The sequence below is a fragment of the Suricata suricatta genome, chromosome 6, assembly GCF_006229205.1.
Source record: "Suricata suricatta isolate VVHF042 chromosome 6, meerkat_22Aug2017_6uvM2_HiC, whole genome shotgun sequence".
In the NCBI taxonomy this organism is placed as follows: domain Eukaryota; kingdom Metazoa; phylum Chordata; class Mammalia; order Carnivora; family Herpestidae; genus Suricata; species Suricata suricatta.
Genome location: NC_043705.1, coordinates 10,284,435 through 10,310,020, shown reverse-complemented (window position 1 = coordinate 10,310,020; position 25,586 = coordinate 10,284,435). Strand labels below are relative to the sequence as shown.

General features: G+C 43.2%; 1 protein-coding gene across 5 annotated transcripts in view; it reads right to left on the bottom strand.

Annotated features, from left to right (window-relative positions):
* Positions 1-25,586, bottom strand: part of PGGT1B (protein geranylgeranyltransferase type I subunit beta) — a 59,911-nt gene that overhangs the window by 22,183 nt on the left and 12,142 nt on the right. For all 5 annotated transcript variants that reach the window (XR_003909658.1, XM_029941583.1, XM_029941586.1 and 2 more), the window contains exons 3-5: positions 11,865-11,932; positions 7,413-7,564; positions 5,528-5,660 (exon numbers count right to left, since the gene is read on the bottom strand). Coding sequence is in view for 4 of the 5 variants with exons in the window: in XM_029941583.1 (XP_029797443.1) it covers positions 5,528-5,660; positions 7,413-7,564; positions 11,865-11,932 (353 nt within the window). In the remaining variant the exon portion in view is untranslated. The remainder of the gene's footprint in view (positions 1-5,527; positions 5,661-7,412; positions 7,565-11,864; positions 11,933-25,586) is intronic.

The window sequence follows — 25,586 nt, the reverse complement described above, 5'->3', positions numbered from 1 at the left end:
AGGATGACAATGCAACTATATAAACACCTTCGCGAAGCTGGAAGACACAGGCAAGCTGTAAATTACTTGTCTATAGAAAAAACACCAACTTCCAGCCAGCTGCCTCTCACATCCCGCCACCCTTCAGCAGAGAGCAAGGGGGGGCATACGGAAAACCGTGAGGAAGGGAGCAGAGAGAGCCAATGGCAGTCCTGAGACTGATCTAAAATTACTGCCAAAAGAAGAAGGTCCTCCCTAAGGGTGAAGTACAGGCAGTCTCTGCTTTGTGCTGTTCCACTATGCACAAAGTCCGGGCACCATAACGTAAACAACATGACATGGGTTCAAATTTCAGTCCCCATGGTGTGTTAACTGTGAGCAACTGCAGAGCGCAGACTTGCTGCTAGCAGCTCCGTTCGCAAATCGCTACATGAATAACAGATGTGCATCACGATCAGTAACCAATCCCATCCTCTTTTTCAAAGTCTGTTAGTCACGGGTCACTGCACAAATTATTCAGTTCACGCACAGACAGCGAAGTGTATGGTTGCGTTGTCTCTTTGTCTTAGTAATAAACCACCTGACGGTTTCCAAAAAGTCAGAACCAAAAGAATAGATTGGCCACCAAAGATATAAGTAACGAATAAGCAATAAAGAAAGGAAGCAGTGCCACTAGAAGTGAAAATGCGAACACGGAGTTCAGAAGCGGCCGATCACATGAATGTGGACAGCACCGCCGTCCGAGACCAGATATGGCATCAGAGGAGTAAGTGCAAGCAGAGTATCTAAGTGGGGACAGTGGCCATGATGACAAGGACAGAGACGTTCTAGAGAAGGGATACTGGCAAAACCACTTCACGGGAGAGGAATCCTTGGAGTTACTTCACAACAACAACCCCACGAAAGATAAAAGGCTGGAAGCTGCTACAAACCAAGGAAGGAGTCTGGTCGTTGACCATGACAGAAAAGATGCTCACTCCATAGCCTAAGTTACATAACGAAAACAAGGCAAACACTGTCCAAACTACTCCCTCCTCTCTCTCTCTCTCTCTCTCTCTCTCTCTCTCTCTCTATATATATATATATATATACTGTTTTCCCCAAACAAAACACTTTAACTCTCAATATTTGTTTTAAATTACAGTGTACTAAATATTGGTTTTACCACCTAAAAAAAGTCTCTGTACATCTGTAACTGCTAGAGAGCTTGACATTATGGCAAAAAGCTGGTATAGGCCGCAGAGCAGCGCTGACTCCCCCCAGCCCGGCCCACCGTGACTCAGATCACGGCCCACACTCCGGCGGGCACGGGCGGCTCCAGCGCACAAAGCGGGGCCTGCACCGCCCAAGCTCTGGGGGGACAGAGCACTGACTGCCGGGAAGGCTGCAGAGCCGACAGCGCTCCGAGGGCATGGCCACGGGGAACCAACCTAACAAGGAAGGGAGCCGGGCCGCGGCAGATCAGGTAATACAGGACACGCAAAGGAGCAACGTTTAGAGACCCTGAGAAACAAAAGAACTTCTCTCCTACCAGAAAATCATGGCACACACAACATCTTCCTCAGCATGAAAAACACAAGCATAATCAAACTCCACAAAAATTCATTAAAGTAATCACACTTGGTTGATTGAAAAGAGTGCACTTTTCTTTTTTTTAATTTTTACTTACTTTTTGAGAGAGAGAGAGCAAGCAAGCCAGTAAGGGGAGAAAGGAGAGGGGGAGAAAGAAATCTCAAGCGGGCTCAGCACTGGCAGCACAGAGCCCGATGTGGGGCTCAGTTTCACTGAGTTCATGACCTGAGACGAAACTGAGTTGGAAACAACCAACTGAGCCACCCAGGCACCCCAAGAATACATTCTTAAACAGGAAGTTGTGTAAGAAAAAAGAAGAATATCCACAAAATGACTAAACAAACAGACAAATCTTTATGAAATAACTCTGGAATGAAAACATACCAACTGGATGAAAACATCTCAGTGTATACCAATCTGCCCTCATCTCCCCAAAACGGCCACAAAGCAGAAAACTGTAATACGGCACCCCAAACTCAGCTGCTTATTATCAAGCAAGCAGGAGGAAGTATGAAAAGGAAACTGAAAATTAAGAACAGAAAGGACAAACAGTAGGAAGAATAAAGTCCAATGACTGCAGGGAAGAAAGAGAAGAAAATAAGGAATAATAAGACCAAGGAATAATAGTCTGAAAAGACTATCAAGGACCCTAAAGAATAGGCAGAAAAGACAGCCAAGAGGCTAAAACTGGGATAGAGCAGTAAAAAGGGACAGAGAGAAAATGACTGAAATAAAAATTCAAGCAAAGAAGAACACACACAAAATTGGAGCACCTAGAGAACAAAGCAAAATAAAGGACTAGAACCTGGGGTTAAGTAGCCTTGGGCTACAGGCTGGCCTGTGGCCTGGTTCTGTAGAGTCCTGGGAGTGCAGAAAACGGCCATGCTCACTCATAATAAAAGAAATGCAAATTAAAAATACACTGAGAGTATTTTTCACCCACTAGACTGACAAAAATTAAAGAGGATGACAACTCATTCCATTGAGAGGTGCTGTGGAAAAGGCGCTCTCCTACAGCGCTGGGAATATACACTGCTCCACCCCATTTTGGAGAGAAAATGGCAACATCTAATAAAATTACATATGCATTTTCCATTAGATAAAAAAACTGCACTACTAGTAATTCATTCTGATAATCTATCTCCAACACATAAATGTATATGTAGATGGTTATTAGTGTTAACACTGTTTTCACTTGGAAAATATGTGCTCCACACATGGAATAGTTAAAAAAAAAAAAAACAAACAAACCTCATCCAAAGAATGGAGTACTGTGAAACTAGGTACCTATGGTGTGCTACCTTTTGATAAGCTGGAAAAATAAAAAAATAAAAATGTACACACCTGGGGGAGCCTGCGTGCCTCCGTCTGTTAAGCATTCAACTCTTGATTTCGGCTCCGGCCCTGCACTGGGCTCTGTGCTGACAGTACAGAGCCTGCTCGAGACTCCCTCTCTCTCCTCTCCTCTCTGCCCCCCTCTCCTGCTTGTGTTCTTCCTCTTTCAAAATAAATAAACTTTTAATAAAATGTACATATCTGCTCATCAAGAAGAAATACAGGAAGGCCAAACCAAACTCGAATGAGTCTGGCTCCTTACAGAGCGGTGGTGAAAATAAATGATAAATGCAGGAGTTAGGAAGGGGGCGAAGACAAAGGGATCGAAGACAGCGAGTTAAACATGTTGGAACATCCCTTTTTGTACAGTTCCCACTTTCAGAACCAAGTCAATATTTCAAATATTAAGTAAATTTTTAAAAACTCAACAAAATTGGGGGAACCCCTAAAATGGAGCCCAAACAGATACAAACTTAACTATATTTAAAAATAAAAGCATAAGCATAGCAAAGGGGGGGGAATAAAAGAAGTACCTCAAGTATTTCTTAAATGTGGTATTTTGATTATACACCCTCAGATTCAAATCAAAAAGACAATGTATTATTCTGGATAATGGGAACCAGGCTGGTCACCATCAGAGAAGGCAGTTACAAAAAAGGAGGAGGATTAAAAGGGAACTGTATGTAGAGGGGAGGGCGCCCGGGTGGCACCTGACTCTGAGCTTGGTTCAGGCCATGATCTCACAGTCTGGGAGATGCAGCCCAGCGCTGGCTCTAACTGACAGTGCAGCGCCTGCTTGGGGCTCTCCCTCTCCCTCCCCCTGTCCTCGCCTTCCTCCCCACCCTCTCAAAAATAGACAAACATTAAAAAAAAAGGAACTCTGTGGTCTTCGACTAAGATCTGAGGCATTATTAGGACTCACGGCTCCTAACATATACATCAAGTAACAGAGGGGTGTGTGGAATGCGAGGGGGTGTCCATGTGCAGCCGTAAGCATGTGCACGTTTCCTCGCCCAGCCCGCTGGAGAGGGGCCAGAAGCGATGCTGCCCAGGACCATGGTCAGAGCCAGCGCCCCAACTCTCATTTCTACACACCATCCTCCAGTAAGAATCGGGGCTCCTTGAAGAAATGACCATGGCGGGGCTATGGCTAGGAAAGGAAAAGATGAACCTGGACTATCTTGTACCAGAAAGCAAAAAACTACTCAAAGAATAAAGGGGGAGAGACCAAAAAAAGGGCACAAACCTCTGCTTGACGGAGCTCTCACTGGCTGAATCTGGGACAATCTGACCATTCAAATAAATAATGACATTAACAGGAAACAGCCCATTGGATCAAATAAGAATCTAGAGTTCAAAGTGATACAGATAGAGATAAAGAGAAAGCATTTTCTAAAAGCAGAATTTCAACTGAAAATTACAGAAGAAATGGACAGAGCTGGAAAATCAACTAGTGCACAAAAATCGGTTAGCCCAGTCAATCTTATTATAGTTGGATAAAAGTTTGATGAAGGACAGATTATTTAACTGTCTCCAAAATATTCTGCCACAAGATAATGAGTCCTTACAAGTGCAAAAATGCTATCTCTGCAGAGAAGAATATGGCCTACACCACCGTAATCGAGTAATCAAGAGCTACAGTCACTGGTGATAAGAAGTCAACGCGCTAAGAACACAGCGTCACTTCCTTCGTGTTCGTGCCAAACCACGTCATCGCCCATCCTCCTACAGAACAGAAATCTCCTTTTCTTTTAAAACTCCTTTAAGGCTCTGTTCTTTCGGACTTCATAGGCTTTTCAAATCTGTGCTACTGCAGATTCTAAAAAATCTGATCCACATTTACACGTTTAATTTAAAAAATTTCATTCCTCTAAGAAATTTTCATTTTGAAATACTAAGTGAAAGTTGAATTAACAGCCCCAAACAGTCTAATCTATGAAACTGAAAACTTTGTATTTGGGAAGTAATAAACCTGGGAAGCAACATTGCTATGGCTCCAGTTTCAGAGAAGAGACGAAAAAGTAGAGCAAAGGATTATTCTGGCTGAGACTACGCTTCCCTTACTACTGCCAATGAGAAGATTAAATTGTATTGGGACAGAATAACATTTCCTTAAAATAAACCTTAGATTGAAAAAAAAGGGCACACGTCAAAGTATTAACAAAAATGATCCAAAAATCTATTGTAAGCCCAGTCAATCTTGTTATATTTGGTTCCTGGTAGTCAAATGGCTTATGGAACTCCCACCTCACACCAAGTATAGAAATCGTCTCATCAAAGATGATAAATTTCCATTACCTTGGCCAGGGCTCTCCACTGACCCGTGCTAGGACAGGTTATCAAACATGTGCCTTTGAGACTCTGCATCTCTTTTCTTCTAGGGCTGACCAATCTCCTTCTAGTAAAGACATTGGTTTCTTTAGATACAATCAAATTACGTTTAAATTTCAGTGGCCAACGAATCAATCTGCCCTTCACAATTATTTCTGTACGGCCGTTTGGATCACACAACGTATCTAAAAAGCCATCTTACTAACCTGATTTCCAGATTCCTGGTGGAGGAGAGGAGACATGCATTATACTGCAGCCCCCAGACAGCACCGATAATGACTAATACAGCCGATTAAGCCACACGACTCACCATACTGCTCCTAATGTAACTGATGGCCTTTTTCACATCCATGCCCGACCAGTTGTTGAGCATATAGCAAATGCAGGAAGCACAGTATACAAACCGCATGTCATTTTCACTGCCTTCAGGGACTGCGCAGAAACTGGAAGTAATAACAGTATCACGTATGATTACATCATCGTGGAATTTAGTTTCTTTTTACTTTCTTGCAGGGTGGGTGAGAAACACCTGCTTCATGTCTTTCTTCACAGAAAAACCTACTATTAAACATGGTCTTAAAAACCATTTCTACTTGTATTAAGTCAATAAAAAGGTCCAATAACTCGAAAAATGTAAAATGATCTCTAGATCACCCTCTGCTCCGTACTTCTGATTCTGGGTGGCTCTCCACACTCCCAGTTACTCCTTCCCAGCGGTGCTGTTCAGGGAAGTTCATTTGCTCCCTACCACGGACAGTCGTGGCACACTAGCGTGAGAACGGGGGGAAAGGAGCAGGTAAAACGCCGGACCCACTGAGTAGTAAGGAATTCCCAAACCCAAGTTCTGATGTGTGAAAAATCTTCAAAATGTGTATGTAGATAACCACTAACTGAATTGTAATTTTTTTTTACCTATTTCATTAGTTTTAAGAGAAATAATAGTCTGTTTCTGGAATCTATTTCTTTATTTATAAATAGGGATAAAGTGGCAGTAACCAAAGACTACACGGAAACTTTGAGGTATTATTCACATCTGCTGGCTGAGGTAGATTCAGTTTTGTAATATTTCCAACTAATGATAATTTATCTTATATGTCTACATTAGTTTCCCCCTCAACAAAAGCAGTGTTTTTTTAAAAAAAATTTAACTGTATGTATTATTTACTTTGATAACAATCTTTACTTTTCAGTTAATTACACCAGTGTTTTAAGACTTTAAGTAAACTCTACAACCAACGGGGGGCTCGAACTCACAACCCTGAGATGAAGAGTCACATGCTCCACTGACTGAGCCAGCCACACACCCCGAGAGCAGGTTTTCTTTAAGTATATTTATTTGAGAGAGCGCGCGCGCGCACGAGCAGGGGAGGAGCAGAGAGGGAGAGAGAGAATCCCTAGCAGGTTCCTGTGTTGCCAGTGCAGAGCCTGATGTGGGGCTCGACCTCAGGAATGAGATCACGACCTGGGCTGAAACCAAGAGTCGGATGCTTAACCACATGAGCCACCCAGGTGCTCCCCGAGAGCAGTGTTTTTAAACCCTGACAGGAAAATGGAGCTCTTACTAGATGCAACACTGACCCAACAACATAGCAGAATTTGTTTACAAATCTCTTCCCTAAATAGTATCACTACTGCTCTGTCATTTCCTAGACTTGAAAACAATTTTCCCCTTAAAACTCTAGACATACCATATAAATCACCAAATGTTAACACACGAAGTTCTTTTTCTATCCGTTATAAATGTTATTGAAAATACCTCCACTAGAACATAATATTCAACGTTCAACTCTTTCTCCCCCCAATCACTAGGTCTTAAGTAATAAAAGTTCAGACTAAATGTATGCTTTCCTTTGACATATCCATTTTTTTCACCTCACGATAAATTAAAATCCATCCTAAAAATGAAACCATTCAACCACTGATTTATAAATCTATTTACTGCGTCAGTTAAAAAGAGAAAGGAAAAAAGGATTTCTTGTTAGCATGATTTCTCTTTCCTCGCATAAAAAAATCTTGAAAATATTTTTTTGATTAAACATTTAACTTTATGTATAGACAGTGAACTTCAGGTAGTTCTAACAAAGGTTTATGATAAACCCTAAAGTTCTAGTATAGTATTGTACCCATTATTTGCTTCTACAAAATTTTTCCAAGAGAGAAAGAAAAGAAAAAACAAAACCAAGAGTGAGCCATACCTTCCATCCTCCAGCTGGAGGGCCCGCAAGCCGGCTAAGCACGCTTCCTTATCTACCCGGCCCAGGTCGTCTCCGAGAATAACTAAGCAGGAAAGGCCCGTGTAGGTCATTGCTATGTGGCCACTATCGTAAGGATGAGCTGTTCCAGGATTCTAAATTCAAAATCAACATAATGTTAATTAGCTAGTAAACTGAAAACTTGCATCATAAAGTAATCTAACACGAGGTTTCAGGAACTAGGAAAATGCAGTGTTTAAACTGATTCATACTGACGCCTCATTGAAAAAGCAAACCTCCATTTTACAGGCCTCAATGTAAGTGTAATCACATACTTCCCAGGCTACACAATTCTTAAATTTATCTTGCAGACCTAAAGCGTTATGGAAGTAGTGCTTATACTCAAGGAAGCCAAATTATCTGTGCTTCATATGTCATCAACCATATCACTTAGAACTTTAGTTTCATGAAGCTAGAAAAGCATATAGCTTTTCAAACAAAAAAGATTTGTGAAAGACATAAAAATTCTTTACTGTATAAACCCAAATTAAAAACCAGAGTAACCTCCATATAAAAATATTACAAAACAGTACAGTTGAAAAACCTTATTTTGTTCTGATAAACAGTTTAACTATGAGCCTCTAAAAAATATTAGCACTCAGACTAACCAAAACAAAAAGCAAAGAGCTCTGTTATTAAAACTGAAAAAGTCTCTAGAAATAATACAGTGTAACCTTTAAAATTCAGAGCCCAAGGCATCCTGCTGGGAGAGAACATTCCAGAGGACTGTTACACCAGCAAATGGCTGAGGCAGAGCTGAGAAGTCCTACCAGGAAGCACTACCATGTTGTGTTCGATTAGTTTTACCATTTTGACTGTTCAAACAAAAGATGACCACAGTTCTCAAAGATCTCTTGAGCTAAAAAATATATGACTATTCTAGAAAGTCCTGTAAAGACCCTAGGCACCGGCACTGATAAAATGTGGATTTAAAAGAAGTGTTTACTACGCCAAGTAACTTGATGTTCCACAACACACAAAGCATTCAGAGTTTCAGGGGCACTTGGGTGGTGCACCTAGTTGAGTGTCCGACTCCTGAGCTCGGCTCAGGTCATGATCTCCTAGTTTGTGAGTTCAAGCTCCACGTCAGGCTCTGGGCTGATGGTGCAGAAACTACCTGTAATTCCGTCTCTCCCTCTCTCTGCGCCTCCCCAACTTGGGCTCCCGCGCTCGCTCGCGCTCTCTCTCTCAAAACAAACAAACAAACAAACTTAAAAGAAGAAAAGCACTCAGAGTTTTACAATTAATTTCAAATAATCACCTGATCCTGATTAGGTATTTAAAAAAAAAAATTTCACCTGAAAAATGTAAGATTTCACATTGTATTGATTTACAAAAGTTTAAGAATGTTTTAAATTTTTTTTAATTGAAGTATAGTTGACACACAACAAAGAACATTTTAATTTTGAAAGAATGAAAATGTATTTTAAAATTCATCTCTCTCATTGGTTTTCCTTCTATTTCAGTTTAGGTTCATGAATAATTGTTTCAAATTCTAGAATAACTGCTCAGCAGGAAAGTGAAAGTGAAATTTGTGACAAGGTTTTGGTTCAAGCAGACTCCTTATCTACTATAATAAATGTCAACTGCAGTGCACCTGGGTGGCTTAGTCAGTTAAGGGTCTGACTCACTGATCTCAGAGTCCGTGAGTTCGAGCCCTGTGTTAGGCTCTGTGCTAACAGCTCAGAGCCTGGAGCTTGCTTCAGATTCTGTGTCTCCTTCTCTCTATGCCCCTCTCCTGCTCCTGCTCTGTCTCTCTCTCAAAAATAAATAAGAACATTACAAACAAAATTTAAAAAATTATAACAAAAATTAATTTCTACAACCACTGAAATGTGTCAGATCTTGGCTCTACTCCTTGCTGGCCTGCTCACTCCTCCTTCTGGAACATGGATATTAGTACCTCCCTCATGAGGTGATTGTGAGGATTCGATAAAGTTCCTGTGAAAGAGACGCCAGTCGTCTCGGTGACACAAGCACAAGGCAAATACCCAAAGGGCCAGTACTTCCTGGGAGTCATGAACTAGGGTCCTGGAGCCACACGGCAGGAGGTCACACATTATTTTTCTGCTCACTGACCTGTGGTTTCTCACGGAACAAGTTTGCACAGTGTTCAAGACCTTCAATAATCTGACCCCACCCCACCCATCCAGCCTTATATCTACAACTCCTTATATGGTCTCACAAACAGGCCAAACAAATTTCCATCTTGCTAACACTTTCATTCGGAGTTCCTTCCTACAGCTCAAACTCTGGTACTCCTGGGTATTCTATTCCACAGTTTCCACAGCCTTCTTCCAACCCCCACAGCGCATTTCATTTCTTGGTAGAGTAAACATCTACTATGTTAAAAGCACCGAGGGGAATCCAAACAGAAATCAAAAGTGGAACTTAACCTTAAGGGCAGTAAGATCAAGTAATTACAATATGAAGTGGAATAGAATAAACATCATGAAGGAGATAAAGTAACACAAAGATTTAAATAAAGGATTCTTGTTCTGTACCAGAAGAGGAGCTTGGAGAGAGGGAAAAGCAAGGGGCAGGGGAGGGGGGTGTCTCTGTAGGTAGAAGAAAAAGTAAAAGCAACGCAGGGTAAGGACATTCTGGGTATTTCGCAGGCGCTGGGGACAACCCGTAATTTGAGAGAGAAGACAATCTGCGAAGGAGCACAGTGAGAAGAGTAGGTAGGGGCAGAGGCCCCCTTGGTGTTTGTCAGGAAGTCCTCTATGCCATGGCAGGTCCTGGGCACTCAGCAGGCCGGCTGGATCGGTGATTTCGGAAGAAAAACCGCTGGCACTACTGTACTTAGGCACCTGCCTCCTCAGATGCGCGCGGACTCCACCCCAACTGCTCCTGGGGGCCTACATGTGTCCCGGGAGTCTTCCGCTTCTTCCACCACTCAAATTCAGACGGACGCAACATGGCACGGAGTGAGACCCAGCCTCCCCAGAAGATGCCAGGGGTCTAGGTGATTAGGGACAAAAATGAGTTTCGGGAGACTTTGTAAACCAAAGCAAAAACAAGTTTTTTTCAAATTTTATACTTGTTATTTTAAAAATGTCGACGGGTGGCGCCTCAGTGGCTCAGGTGGTTGAGCATCAGACTGGAGCTCAGGTCATGATCTTGCACAATCCGTGCGTTGGAGCCCTGCAGGGGGCTCTGTGCTGTTGGCAAGGAGCCCCCTTTGGATCTTCTGTCCCAGCTTCGCTCTGCCCCTCCCCCACTCACTTTCTCTTTGTCTCAAAAATAAACATTAAAAAAAAGCGTCTTGGGGAGGGGGCACAGGAAGGGGATGGTCTTTCACAAGTGCTGTTATCAAAGCCCAGAGTTACTTCAACAAGAGCAGGGACCCCGGCTGATAAAGGCGCAGCACTACAAAGCAGCCGTCACCCCCAGGGCCCCCAGCGAGCCTGGCCAACGGGTGAGGGGAGGCCATCTTCTTCAGGACCAGTGACAGCGGGAAAATACTGCACGTGCAGGAAAAAGGGAACAGATTTTTGTGAATTCTTCGTTTTTAGATTCCCTGCTAAAAGCAACAGGCACCTGAGACTGGAGACATCTTGGTCCATTCACATGACCTTGACACAGGCAGGGTGATCTACAGCCTAAGGCAGAGGAAGAAAGCCTCTATGAAATCACGTTGCCTTCTCCCAAATCACTGCTATTTATTCTAAAATTAGGAATCAGAGTACCGAAAACACAGGCGAAGGACAGTCTGCCGACTGCCACAAACATCGCTCCTCACGCGTCTTCAATCACTGCCTTGGCAAGAGCTTGTTTATTCTTACGAAAAGGGAGTCGAGGGGTGGGTCCGGCTTTGGCTCAGGTCATGATCTCACAGGTCATGATCTCACGGTTGGTGGGTGGGAGCCCCGTGTCCGGTTCAGTGCTGACAGCCTGAAGCCCGCTTAGAATTCTGTGTCTCATTCTTTTCTCTGCCCCTCCCCAACTTGTGCTCTGCCTTTCTTTGTCTCTTAAAAATAAACATGTTAAAAAATATATATTAAAAAAAAAAAGAAATCTGAGTCAAATACAAAGTCCTTCACCAGCACAGAAGTTCCCTGGCTTCCCAGAGAGCAAGCAACAAGCACATGAGAGCTCTATTTCCAATTCGACAGGAAACTGCCATAATTCTGACACATACAAACAACAGGAGAAGAGTCACAACACGTATGACGGTAGGAATTCCTGTGTGCACACATACTGCGCGTAGTTCCAGGAAGCGGGGTGGGTACCACCTTCCTTTAAGGAGTTACAGGTCAGAACACACATTAGTTAACAATATTTAGCTGTACTGAAACACAGAAGCCTGGTTCTGTGTCATTTCTTAGTTTTCGTTCTCACTAAAATCCACTCACCTCCCTCCTCCCCGCTCCAGACCCAGACAGAACTCACCTTTGATGGGTTGAATGGAATACCCAGGTATGAGGAGCCTCGGAAACCACAGCGATTTAGATTGGATCCTAGAAAATAAAACCATGTGCTTATCTAAAGCATATTTATTTTCTGAACTCTAAAGGAGATCAATTATACATTCTTTCAGAAACTGAGTATTTTAGTACGATAGTTTTGTCACTGTCTGTATTTTCATCCTAGCATGTTCCAGGTCTGTCCTCACTTTATGGGAATCTCATTTAATTTTCCAACCAGTCAGAGACAAAATAATGATTTCCTACCACATACTTTCAGTTTATGGCCTACCTCATTGTGTGCAAAATGCTTTCAAACCTTTTCCATACAATTATTTTTCATGGGATCAACATACTCAATCCTTGTGTTGCAGACCAGAAAGCAGAAGCCCGGAGGTTAAGGGACACGTTCAAAGTAACAATCAGCTAACACACCAGGGTCTAGAGTCCTAACCTCCCGTCCATCGCGTTTTTACCTCAACTCACTGGCTCTTCACAGGTGAGCAGACTAAAGGTGGAAGCTGCGCTAGCCACAGAAAATGTCTATACTTTGTATTTTAAATTTTGGTTTTTTTTTTTTAATTAATCTTTGAGAGAGACAGACAGAGAAAGCAAGTGGGGGCAGGTATAGAGAGAGAGAATCCCAAGCAGGCTCTGCACTGTCAGCACAGAGCCTGATGTGGGGCTCCAGCTCACAAATCATGAGAACATGACTGAGTGGAAACCAAGAGTCGGTCGCTTAACTAACTGAGTCACCCAGGCGCCCCTGTACTTTGTATTTTATTACTGGACAAACCTTTGTTCTGAGTCTAATGACCCACTCGATTTTATTTATTTATTTATTTATTTTTTTTATTTTAGAGAGAGCACACATGTGAGCGGTAAAGGGCAGGGTAGAGGGGTGGGGAGAGAGAGAATCTTAAGCAGGCTCTTCACTCAGCTCAGAGCCCAACGTGGGGCTTGATTCCTGGGTTATGATATAACCTGGGCTGAAATCGAGTCAACTGAACCACCAAGGGCACCTTTGAAGTACTGGGAACTTGAGAAAGAAAATAAGCTGAACACTAAGTCACATCCATGAAAAGGGAACCCTGTGCACTGGTGGTGGGAATATAAATTGGTACAGCCACTATGGAGTACAGTACGGAAGTTCTTCAAACTATTATAAACAGAATTACCATATGATCCAGCAATCCCACCACTGGGTAGATACCGAAGGAAACAAAATCACTATCTCAAAGAGATATGTGCACCCCAGTGATCACGACAACATAATTTATGATAGCCAAGGCATGGAAACAACCTAAGTGTCTATCAACAGATGAGTGAAACAAGAAAATCTTTCTCTCACAGAGCATACAACGGATGAGTGGATAAAGAAAATTTCAAACACACACACACACACACACACACACACACACACCCCACATCCAAAATGTTAATCGAGCCATGAAAGAGGAAATTCTGCCTTTTGTGACAGTATGGATGCACATGCAATAAGTCAGAGAGCAACAAATAGATGTTCTCACTTATATGTGGAATTTATTAATGTTTATTTATTGTTGAAACAGAGAGAAACAAAGCATGAGTAGGAGAGGGGCAGAGAGAGAGGGAGACACAGAATCTGAAGCAGGCTCCAGGGTCTGAGCTGTCAGCACAGAGCCTGATGTAGGGCTTGAACCCAGAAACCATGAGATCATGACCCGAGCTGAAGTCGGAGGTTTAAGCTGACTGAGCCACCCAGGCGCCCCTATATGTGTAATTTAAGAAGGCTGAACCATGGAAACAGAGAGTAGAATGGTGGTTGTCAGGAGCTGGGAGAAATGGTGAGACTTTGGTCAAAAGTACAAACGTCCATCTGTAAGTTGAGTAAGTTCTGGGGATCTATGTACAGCATGGTGACTATAATTAATAGGACTGTGTCATATACTCGTAAGTTATTAGAAGAGATCTTAAATGTTTTCAGTATACACAGGCGTGCACACACACAATAATTATAAATACATGTCTCAAACACCATGTTGTATACACTCACATACACTCACATGTTGTATGACAGCAGTATCTCTATAAAGATGCAAAAAAAACCACAAGAAAACTATAAACGAATAATTAGTTACACCCACTATAAGAAAATAGTTGTGGGTTCGAGAGCTATTAGAAAATCAGCTGGATACAGAGAACAGAAATGCAGTATTAGCAGACTGTACTGTATTGCTAATAAAAACTCAAGCAGATTTATAAAGAGGTTCTGACGTGAGAAGCCAGTTTCATATCTCTTATAACTGGAACATGACAAATTCATAATAACTTTTTCACTCTTCTATTTTTTTCAATCAGGTACTATATTCAGCTTTCTAGCTCTCATAATACTTAGAACAGTAGCTTAAACATTAATTTCTTGTACAATTTAGGGATCTTCATCCACTAAACTTAAAATTCTCCACTAACCACCTTACCCCATTAACAAAAAATTTTTGAAAAAGGGTATTATCTAATGGTGATGACATTAATGAACACAGTTCCCTTATCTCTGCTAAAGACTTTTAAATGAGTAAGCCACTTAAGACTTGCCAGTATATAATAAGGGTCATAAAAAGGCTCAGGCTCTCACTGGATAACGCTACATCTGAGCATTTACTCCAGGAAGTCCCCTATGAGAAAGGTCATACGCACAGAGACACCCACTGCAGTATTACCCTGGTGGACATTTAGAAGCAACACACAAGTCCAACAGGTTAAATTTAATACTATATCTCGTCAAAGGAACATGATACTGCTAATAAAATCATTAGAGCAAACTATGTAGCAACATGAAGAAATGATCAAGTTAAGAGTAAAGGTAGGACATGATCCTTTATACAATTATGTTTATAATGAACCAAGGGATGCTTATCAACAAAGACCAGAAGGGAACAAACAAAATAATATTGTGTGGAATGACAGGAGAGTGAATTCTGTTCTTTGCATCAGTCAGTGTGGCCATAATAAATTATCATGGAACTTATTAACTAGAAACCACACCCATTTATTATCTGGCAGTTCTGCAGGTTCTGAAGTCCGCGATGAGCCTCACCAGGCTGGAATGCAGCGCCGGCAGGGGCTGTGCTCCCTAAGGGAGGCTCTGGGGGACAGTCGGTCTCAAGTTCAGCTTGTCCGGCAGGTGTGTGGGGCTGAGTCTCCAGGTCCTTGCTCACGCCAGCTGGGGTCCCTGCCACATCTCACACCTGGGCCCCTGGACCAAAGCACCTGCAATGGGGCTGAAATCCTTCTCCTGTCCCAGGGCCTCCCTTATACATTGGACACCTACAGATTATCTCCCTATTTTCAGGTTGGCTGACCAGCAACCTTAACTTCATCTTCAAAGTCCATAGCTCTTAGTGTTTGAATGAGTAGAGTCCAGGAATTTAGGGGAGGGGGACATCTGTAGAATCCTAACACCACTTCCAAACTCCAACTGGGTGTAATGTTATACTTCTCTAAAAATAAGCTGTCTTCACCAAGTCATAGATGTCTTTATCCCTTTATCACCACTTGTTGTAATCCTAACTGGGCGAGGGGCAGTGTCAAAAGTCTTGTTTTCCCTAGGCCTAGTATTTCATCTGATGCTGAAATTATCTTCCTATTATGATTTAAAAATTTTAAATGTGTTTATCTTAATTCCCCTTAGGAATGTCCTTTTAAAGTTTATCCTCTCTTTTTCTTTTTAAATGTTTATGTATTGGGGTGTCTGGGTGGCTCAGTCAGTTCAGTGTCTGACTCTTGGTTTCTGCTCAGGTCACAGACTGCATGGTTCTCGAGTTCAAGCCCCACATGGGGGTGGGTCCATGCTGACTGACAGTGCAGAACCTGCTTGGGATTTTCTCTCTCTCATCTCCTTTTTCTCTTTCTCCTTGTCCCTCCCCCACTTGTGCACACGGGCACACTCTCTTTCTCAAAATAAACACTGGAAAACATTTTTTTTTAAATCAGCAGAGAGACAGAGGAGCAGAGAGAGAGGGAGAGAATCTCAAGCAGGCTCAGGACAGTCAGTGCAGGGCCAGATGCGGGGCTTGATCTCACAAAAAATAAACTTAAAAAAAAAGGGAAAGAAGTTGTGCATCCGTTTCAGGCCTGAGTACATCCTTCACGTAGGAAGCCTACCCAGCCTCCTCCTAAAAGGGTCTTGCCTCATCACTGATGGCTGCTGAATGACAGTTACTGAAGGCAGGAGTAGGTGTGGCCATTTCTTAAAGTAAAACAGTGCGGTCTGCTGGAGTGCCTGACTCTTCCTTGCAGGCTCTGCAGCGTGTGATGCTGCTGGAGGGCATTTTACCCACAGTAGAACTGCTTTCAAAATTCAATCTTCTCTAAGAGATTGGAAATTAATTATATATAAATCTTCAGGCACCTCTGAGTTGAAAGGCAAAGGTTTATATTCAAACTTTAAAAAAATGTTTTAAAAATGTTTATTTTTGAGAGAGAGAAAAAGAGAGCACACATGCATGGGGAAGAGATGGAGAAAGGGGGACAGAGGATCCGAAACAGACTCCACACCGACTGTGAGATCATACAGGATCTGAGCCCAAGCCGGAGGCTTAATCAACTGAGCACCCAGATGCTCCTACATTCAAACCTGTTAAAACTTATGCCGTGAAGTCATAGTCAAAAAAAACAACAAAATTCAATCCTTTCAACTCCTGCTATCACTTTACGACCCAGCTTTATGTAATATTCTAAATCCTGGGTTGTTGGGGCACCTGGCTGGCTCAGTCAGTAGAGCATGTGACTCTTGATTGTGGGGTTGTGAATTCAAGCCCCACATTGGGTGTAGAGATTCCTTAAAAATAAACTTGAAAGATACAAAATAAATCCTGTGCTGTCATTTTGACAGCGCTTTCGCCAGGGGCAGACTGCATCTCAAGACCCCACTTTTGTGCTCATCCAGAAGGAGCACAATCGCACCTTCAGGCTCCCCTCTGGCTCTCCCACATCACTGCACCTGCAGCACTTCCTCCACTGAAGTCTAGGACCCTTCCAGGTCATCCATGAGAGTTGGAATTAACTTTTTCCAAACTCCTGTGAATGTTATTTTGACCTCTTCCCATGAATCACAGATGTTCTCTGTGGCATCTAGACTGGTCAATCCTTTCCAGAAGGTCTGTAATTTATTTTGCCTAGATCCACCAGGGAATGCCTGCTCATGGCAGCTACAGCCTTACAGTCTTTCTCAGTTAAGAGGTGAAAGTCAAGAAGACTCCTTGGTCCCTGAGCAGCAGAACGACGCTGTGTTACAGGCATGGACACAATAGGAATCTCGCTGCACATCTTCATCCAGGCCTTGGGGGACCAAGTGCACTGCCAATGAGCACTAACGTTCCGAAGGAAACCTTTTCTGAGCAGGTCTCAACAGCGGGCCTAACATATTCAGAAAACCATGTTGTAAACAGATGTGCTGTGTCAGCCCGGCCTTGCTGTTCCATTCACAGAGCACCGGCAGAGTAGAGGCAGCAGGATTCTGGAGGGCCCCAGTTTTCAGACATGGTAAATGAGGGCCACCTGGATGGCTCAGGGGGTTAGTGTCCAACTCTTGCTTTCGGCTCAAGTCATGATCTCACGGTTAGTGAGGTCAAGCTTCACGTCGGGCTCTGCGTGGAAAGCGCAGATTCTGCTCAGGACTCTCCGTCTCCCTCCCTCTCTGCCTCTCTCTCTCAAACATAAATAACTAGGCATAAAAAAAGAGAAATGGTAAATGAGTGCTGGCTTTGACTTAAAGTCACCAAGTTTAAGAAGTTACTGACTTTTCTGAAGCTGGGAAAGTCACAGATGCTACTTTCTTCTAGAAGACAGCTGTTTTGTCCACCCTGAACATTTTTTCAGTGTAGCCACCATCATGGATTGTCTTCGCGAGATCTTCAGGTAACTTGCTGCAGTACCAGCGCCTGTACTTCGATGATACAGAGACGGCTTCTTTCCTTAAACCTCATGAACCAGCGTCTGCTGGCTCCTAACATCTCTTCCGCAGCTTCCTCACGTCTCAGACGTCACAGAAATAAGAGAGCCTTGCTCTGGATTAGGCTTTGACTTAAAGGAATGTTGTGGCTGAAAACTTTCACTATCAGCAATAAGACTGTTGTGCTCTCTTACCATTCATATGTTCACTGGAGCAGCACTTACAAAGGTTTGTTTTTACTTACTTAATCACTGTACCCAACGTGAAGCTCCAACTCACGACCCTGATACCAGGAGTAGCACTTTTAATTTCCTCTAAGAACTTTTCCTTTGCACTCACAACTTGACTAGCACGAGAGATCTAGCTTTCGGCCTATTTGACATGCTTTCCCCACCAAGCTTAACCATTTCTAGCTTATGATTTAAAGTGACACATGTGCGAACTCTTCTTTCATTTGAAGGCTGAGAGGCCACTGTGGGGTTACTAACTGGCCTAACTTCAATATTGCTGTGTCTCAGGGAGCAGGGAGGCCTGAGGAGAGGGATGCCGGGGAACGGCGGTCGGTGGAGTGGTCACAACACACACGTTTATCAGTTAAGCGCGACATCTTACATGGGCACAGTTTGTCGTGCCCCAAAACAATGTAAATGGTAACATCAAGGATCACTGATCACATGTCACCATAATTACATCTAACAGAAAAGTCTGAAACACTGTGAAAATTCCCCATATGTGAAACAGAGACATGAGATAAGCAAATGCTGTTGGAAAAATGGCACCAAGAGACTTGCATGTCACAGGGTTGCCACAACTTTCAACCTGTAAGAAATGCGGCGTCTGCAGAACACAGTAAACTGATGTGCAATAAAATGAGGAATGCCTGTTGGTCAGGGCTTAAAAAATGTTTCTGAATGAAGTATCATTTCCTGACAGGTAAATGACTAAGTGGCATTTGTATTTGCTCATCTCTATGCTGTTAGCTTATTTACATCAATAACTTCTCTGAAAAGGCAGCAAACATACTGATGTTCAAAAATACCACCTAAGGTTGGGAGATGGTGGTACGAACACTTGGAATCAAACTCAAGACCCTATTCCTACTAGCTCTGTGTTCTACGGGCAAGTGACAACCTCTCTGCGCTGGTTCCTTCTACTTCTGAGCGAGGAGCAGCACGGTACTGCAAGCAGCATTCTGCAGGGTTCTTACAAGGGCTATAGGGCACGTTCCTATTATGCATACCACAGTGACCAAGGTGCAATAAACAGTAACCACTTAAAGTCAATTCATTAGAGTTTAACAAAAGTGAAATAAGAGGAAACTAACAGAAGCTCTCCTCTGAAATGGAGTTTCTCTAAAATAAAACACCTGCCTCTCTCCCCTCTCCAAGAGTGCACACTGAAAAGGATGCATTAAGCAATCCTTTTTCTTTCCTGTCAAGATTTGCCTGCTATTGTAGTTTCACTTATAATTCTAGTAAGCTTACCTATTCATGATAATTATTAAGTATAAATACACAATCACCCCCAATTTACACCTGGATGCACACACAGGACAGCTGACGCCTCCTAGAGGTTATGAGACAGCGCCATCTAGTGCTCCTGTGCAGTGGTGGCAAAATAAACTGGAAGTGTGGTTTGGGTCTCAATAGAATCAACTGCAGAGTCTGAAAAAATATGTGCATGCCTCTTGGGTCCTAACTCAGACCCACATCAAAATCTTCTGAGGGGAGCCTGGACAGTCATATATAAAAAGAAAAACGATGCCTGTCTGATACACAACCAGAATCGGGAACCACTAATGTGGTGAATGTACCCTCCACTATCACAGAGCCACAAAGTCAAACTAGTTTATTTTGTTATGTGGAAGCTGGTTTAGAGCAGTACGTCATAAAATCCAGGTCACTTCAAAAAAACTGGGTACCTGGGAAGAAAAAGATTCAGCAAAAATGGGAATATGCACAGGAATATAATATGCATGTGTGTTGTTACGGGGGCACGTAGCGGGATGGGTTACTAGAGAACCTGTTAGGCTGTTGACGGCAAGGAACACAGTCCCTTTGTCCTTACTTTTTGTGGCTGCACACGAAAGGCCCTCGTTAAGCTATAAAGCGGACTGCTGCTGGATGATTAGGGCGTCTCTCAGTTGAAACCTTAGGGTTTTAGGGGCACCTGGGTGGCTCAGGCAGTTAAATGTCTGACTCTTGGTTTCAGCTCAGGTCAGATCTTATGTAGAGCCTGCTTAAGATCTTAAGATGCTCTCCCTCTGCGCCCCCTCCGCTGGCATGCACTCTCTTAAAAAAAAAAAAAAAAAACCTTAAAAAAATTTTTTTAATGTTTATTTTTGAGAGAAGGAATGGACAGAGAGACAGGGAGACACCGAATCCGAAGCAGGCTCCAGGCTCTGAGCTGTCCGCACAGAGCATAACGCAGCACTCGAACCCACAGGCCTTGAGATCACGACCTGATGCTTAACCGACCAAGCCGCCCAAGCAGCCCCCAAAATAAAATCTTTACATCTTAGGGTTTTACGATTAAGCTCGTAATAAACACCAACTATATGTCAAGCATTATAAAGGCAGATGTCTCGGTATTCTTTAAACAAAATGGTTATAAACCTATAAAATGTAAAAAAACCTCAAAGACAGTTTCAAAAGATTTTAGTCACTGAAGTTGCTTTTCAAAAGAAAGCAGCATATTACCCACTCTTCTAAGAGAAAATTTTTTGTGACATAAAAATACACAAAAAATTATAGTTAGGTGCTTCTAAAAAAGAACAACTCTTGGCCTACAACATCACCAGCTATTAACAGTGGCCATGCTGCTTAAATATAATTTAAAATCTGACTTGGCCATGTTCTCAACTTTCCAGTCCCCATTTTATTTTTTTAAATATATTTTTTGAAGTTTATTCATTTATTTTTAGAGAGACTGAGCAAAGGAGGGACAGTGAGAAAGAGAAACCCAGGCAGGCACTGCACCCTCAGCACAGAGCCCGATGTTGGGCTTGAACTCAGGAACCATGAGATCATGATCTGCATTGAGGTTGGATGCTTAACCGACTGAGCCACCCAGGCATCCCTCTAATTCTCATTTATTTATTTTTTAATTTTTTAATGTTTATTTATTTTTGAGAGAAAGACACAGAGTGTGAGCGGGATAGGGAAGAGAGAGAGGGAGACACAGAATCAGAAGCAGGCTGACAGCTCAGAGCCTGACGTGGGGCTCAAATCCATGAACTCTGAGATCATGACCTGAGCTGAAGTCGGCCACTTAACTGACTGAGCCACCCAGGCGCCCCACTAATTCCCATTTTAAAAGCTAGGTTTCTTTGCACTAAGCAAACAACTCAGGTGAGGAAGGTGGCAATTTTTTACTGTATGAATGGAAGTGTACATTTTATTAGCACAGAAATGATTACTCAGATGTCTCAAGAAACACACAAGGTGAATAAAGGGTTTACAGATCTATTTTCTAAATTTCTGACAGATTAGTGCCAGAGCCAGACCAAGGCCAACTACAGAAAAGGCATCCAACAAATGGATGTTGTTTCATCCAAGCAAACAGTAAATGGAGAGTTCAGAGTTGCAGCAGCCTGTGAACAGATCTGTAGTGTGGCCTGGCGGACATACAGGGAGGGACACTGGACATTTGGGCGCGGCACCACTGCAGGGCCATCTTTGCAAAATATATATGTTTTTAAGGTTTATTTATTTATTTTGTATGAGAGAGAGACAGATAGAGACAGAGAGACAGACACACAGAGAGGGGTGGGGAGGGAGGGAGAAAGAGAATCCTACACAGGCTCTGCACTGTCGGATGCCTGATGCAGGGCTCCTACTCACAAACCGTGAGATCATGAGATGAGCAGTCGGAGGCTTAACCGACTGAGATCCCGAGGTGCCTCAATCTTTGCAAAAAGTTCCTGACCTACAGTGCTTCCAAACCAAACATTCTATGTAATGTTTTCAATGTATAATATGCTCCGTTTAGCCACATAAAAACTATACTTACACTTGTGAGCACATTATCAAAAAAAGGCAGCAACTGATTGAAACATCTACTAAAAGAAAATCTCAAAAGAAACACACGCATGAGAAACAGAGCATCTGTTGTATGGAATCAGTGCTGGAAATATCCAGTAGTGGGAATGTCAAAGGAGTGCGAAACAGAAAACCGTACTCTAAATTTTTCTCTAGCATTAACTAGTTATCCGTTATTACAGACAAATTATCAATCCTTTTGGATCTTCATATCCTCATTTGTAAAATGACAGACTATAATATTCTTTGCTTTGTTCTAGCTGTGCCCTTGATGAGAAAAGGGAACACATAACACCCAGCCAGAACCCCCTTCCCTGCTTTATTTAATTAAAAAAAAATCTACTTATTTTTGGGAGAGTGCCAAGTGGGGGAGGGGCAGAGAGAGGGTACAGAAGATCCAAAGTGGGCTCTGTGTTGACACGATGACACCAGTGTGCCCAATGTGGGGCTCGGACTCCCAAACCGCGAGATCATGACCGAGCTGAAGTCAGATGTTCAACCAACTGAGCCACCCAGGTGTGCCTTTAAATTTTATTTGTTTATTTATTTTTTTACTGTTTAGAGAGGGAGACACAGAATCTGAAGCAGGCTTCAGGCTCTGTGACATCTGCACAGAGCCCAATTCGGGGCTAGGTTTGAATTCAGAAATCGTGAGATCATGACCTGAGCTGAAGTTGATGCTTAACTAACTGAGCCAGCCAGGCCCGTGTTCCTTAAACGCGTCCGGAGGTGGATGAGGATGGCCCCACACCTCTCATGGCGTGACCACACACTTAGACTGAGATACCATGAGCGTCTTTGCAACCCTAGAGTTAAGTGGAGAGCCAGGGTTAATTCTGATTAAATATTCACAATGCACTTAAGGGCCACACATGATGGACTCCCCTGGGGGCCTCCATACTTCAGAGCAGAGCATTGAGGGGCTTGGGAGCCAGAAGCCTGGGATTTCAGTCTGACTCTGTCACTTGCTACCTGTGTGTGGCCTCGGGCAGGTCTCTTCGTCACTCTGCCTCTCGTTTTCCTCTTCTGGGGAAGAGCAAATCTGACAATGTATTTGACAGTGCCTTAAATATTACAAAATTTTAAAGTGCACAGCATTATTTCTGCGTTAGAAAAGTATCAATATCTGTATATAGCCATATCTTAAGTTTAGTTTTTTATTTTTGTTGTTTGAGGAGGTTAAAACTTTTCCTAACTTGAATTTTTAAATATAGAAACATATTAAAAACACTCAAACAGCGCAGATACATAGAATAAAATGAAAGTACTACCTAATCCTGCCATCCCTGTCTGTTCCCATCTATCTCTTCCTCTACAAAGATTTTGTATATACCCTTTCAGAGATTTCCCTCCACATTTATAATCAAAGATTTTTATTAAAACATCTGTGCACATGTTGGTGTATATAATTTAACCACAGAAGAACATTTCCATGTCCATATGTATCCACATGGCTCGGCCTCAGTCACTTCACTACTGTGTACTATTCTTGGTAGGCCAGACTTGATTTAGCTGTTCCACTTTCTTCTTTTTTAATGTTTTTGTATTTATTTTTGAGAGACAGAGAGTGAGTGGGGGAAGGGCAGAGACAGAGAGGGAAACAATTGGAAGCAGGCTCCAGGCTCTGAGCTGTCAGCACAGGGCCCTACATAGGGCTTGAACTTGTGAACTGCCAGATCGATGACCTGAGCCAAAGGCGGACACTTAACCAACTGAGCCACCTTGGGACCCCTTAACGGATTCACTTTTGTGAGCATCGCTTCCCCTTCTAATTTGCCAGTGAGGTGAACACTGCCGAAACATATTCTACAGAGATTTTTGTGCACGTGTATTAGTTTCCTGAGGTTACTGACAAATTGCCACCAATCTGGAAGCTTTCAACAAGAGAAACATATTCCCTCACAGCTCTAGAACCCAGAAGTCCAAAATCAAGGTGTCAGCGGGGCTGGCTCCTCCCGGAGGCTCCGAGGGCAAGTCCATCCCTGCTTTTCTCTTAGCGTCGGGTGGCTCCGGGCAATCCCAGCAGTCCTGCGCGGTGCCCAGCACTCTAACCTCCACCTCTGCCCCTGCGCGGCCTTCCCCCGCCTTCCGCCTGCGTCTTCAACCTCCCTCTTCCCCTCTCTCAGAAGGACACCAGTCACCGACCTGGAGATCTTTACTGTGCTTACACCTGCGAAGGCCCGTACTCCAACTAAGGTCATGTTCTCAGGTTCTGATTGGACATATCTTTGGGGGCCATTAATCAACCACAACCACATACACAAGAAAATGTCAGTTGTGGTAAAAATTACACAGCTAAAATGCCCTCAAAAGGTTACAGTAAGTTTCACTTCCACCAAAATGATACGAAAGTGCTCTTTCCCCTGTATTCTTGCCAACTTTTAAAAGTTCAGGCTAAATGTATGTGTTAGATAAAAAATAATGTAATGCTGTTTCTACTGTGTCTCCTTGACTTTTCTAGTAAGGTTAATCCTTTATTTACTGTCTTCTTTTGAGAACCTCCTATTCTTAAATTTTGTCATTTTCTACACACTAATGTGTCATTTTCCTCTCAATCTTTAAGAATTCTTCACAGTCTGGATATTAATATTTTATAATATATGTTGCCACAATTTCCAAGCCTGTCACTTAATCACCTTTTGTTTTACTGCATAACATTTAACAGTATTTATTTAGTCAAATTTACCAAGTTTTTCTTTTAAGGTCCTGGGCTTTTAACATTTTTAGATTCTTACATTCCCTAAGATTGTGGCATCACAAAGCAGGACAAATATAGACGTATGAGTAATGGAGAGCACACTCTACTCTGTCTGCAAACGCCTCATGAATGAGAGAAGACTTGAGGAGCCGGAGGATGCTTAACTTAGGTGCTCTAAGAGCAACTCCCAACAAGCACTCTCAGAACCGCAGCCACTCATTCGACTCAACTGAGTACAACTCCATATAACCAACTCCGACACAGCGTCGGGTTCCCCAGGCCGCCGGCTCAGTCCTACAGGCCTGCAAACTGCCCCGGCCCACCCCCCACCTGAGACACCACGGGCCAGTTAGGGGTGCTCCTGACCCACTGACTAAGGACTGGAGGTTGCCACGAGCCAAGTAACCTGCCAGCTCACACAGACTCAAGAGAAACATGTTATTAACAGTGAAAGGATGTACCTCCCGAGCAAGTCGAAGGGAAGAGGTGCAGAGGGCAAGGTATGGGGAGGGGCCTCAGAGTGTCCACGCCCTCTCCAGGAGCCCCACCCTCCCAGCATCTCCACAGGTTCACCAACCAGGAAGCTCGCTGACCCCATCCTTTGGGGGGGGGGGGGGTTTAAGTAGGCCACATTTTTGTTCACTGGCTGCTGGCAACTGCTTCAACCTCGCAGGAGGTCAGGGGTGGGACTGAAAGTTACAACCCTCCAATCACCGCTTGGCTAGGAGGGCCAGCACTGCTACCCGTAGGTGCCTTCCAGAACCTCATTAACATAACAGAAGGCAACTTTACCCCTCTGAAGGCTTGGGAACTGCCAAGGGTTTTGGAAGTGGTCAGACAGGGGCTGTGGACCCAATGTGAAAATGCAGAGAACAGGAAGAGTAAAGCTGGAGGAGGAATGGGTGATTTAATTAACAGTCCATCAACTCCTGACGCACAGCAATGCCTCAGGCACTGAAGGAGAAAAGAAAGGTGAGGCAGGAAGGAGCATGCTCTGCCCTGGAGAAGCTTACAATTCAGACACAAGCAAAAATATTT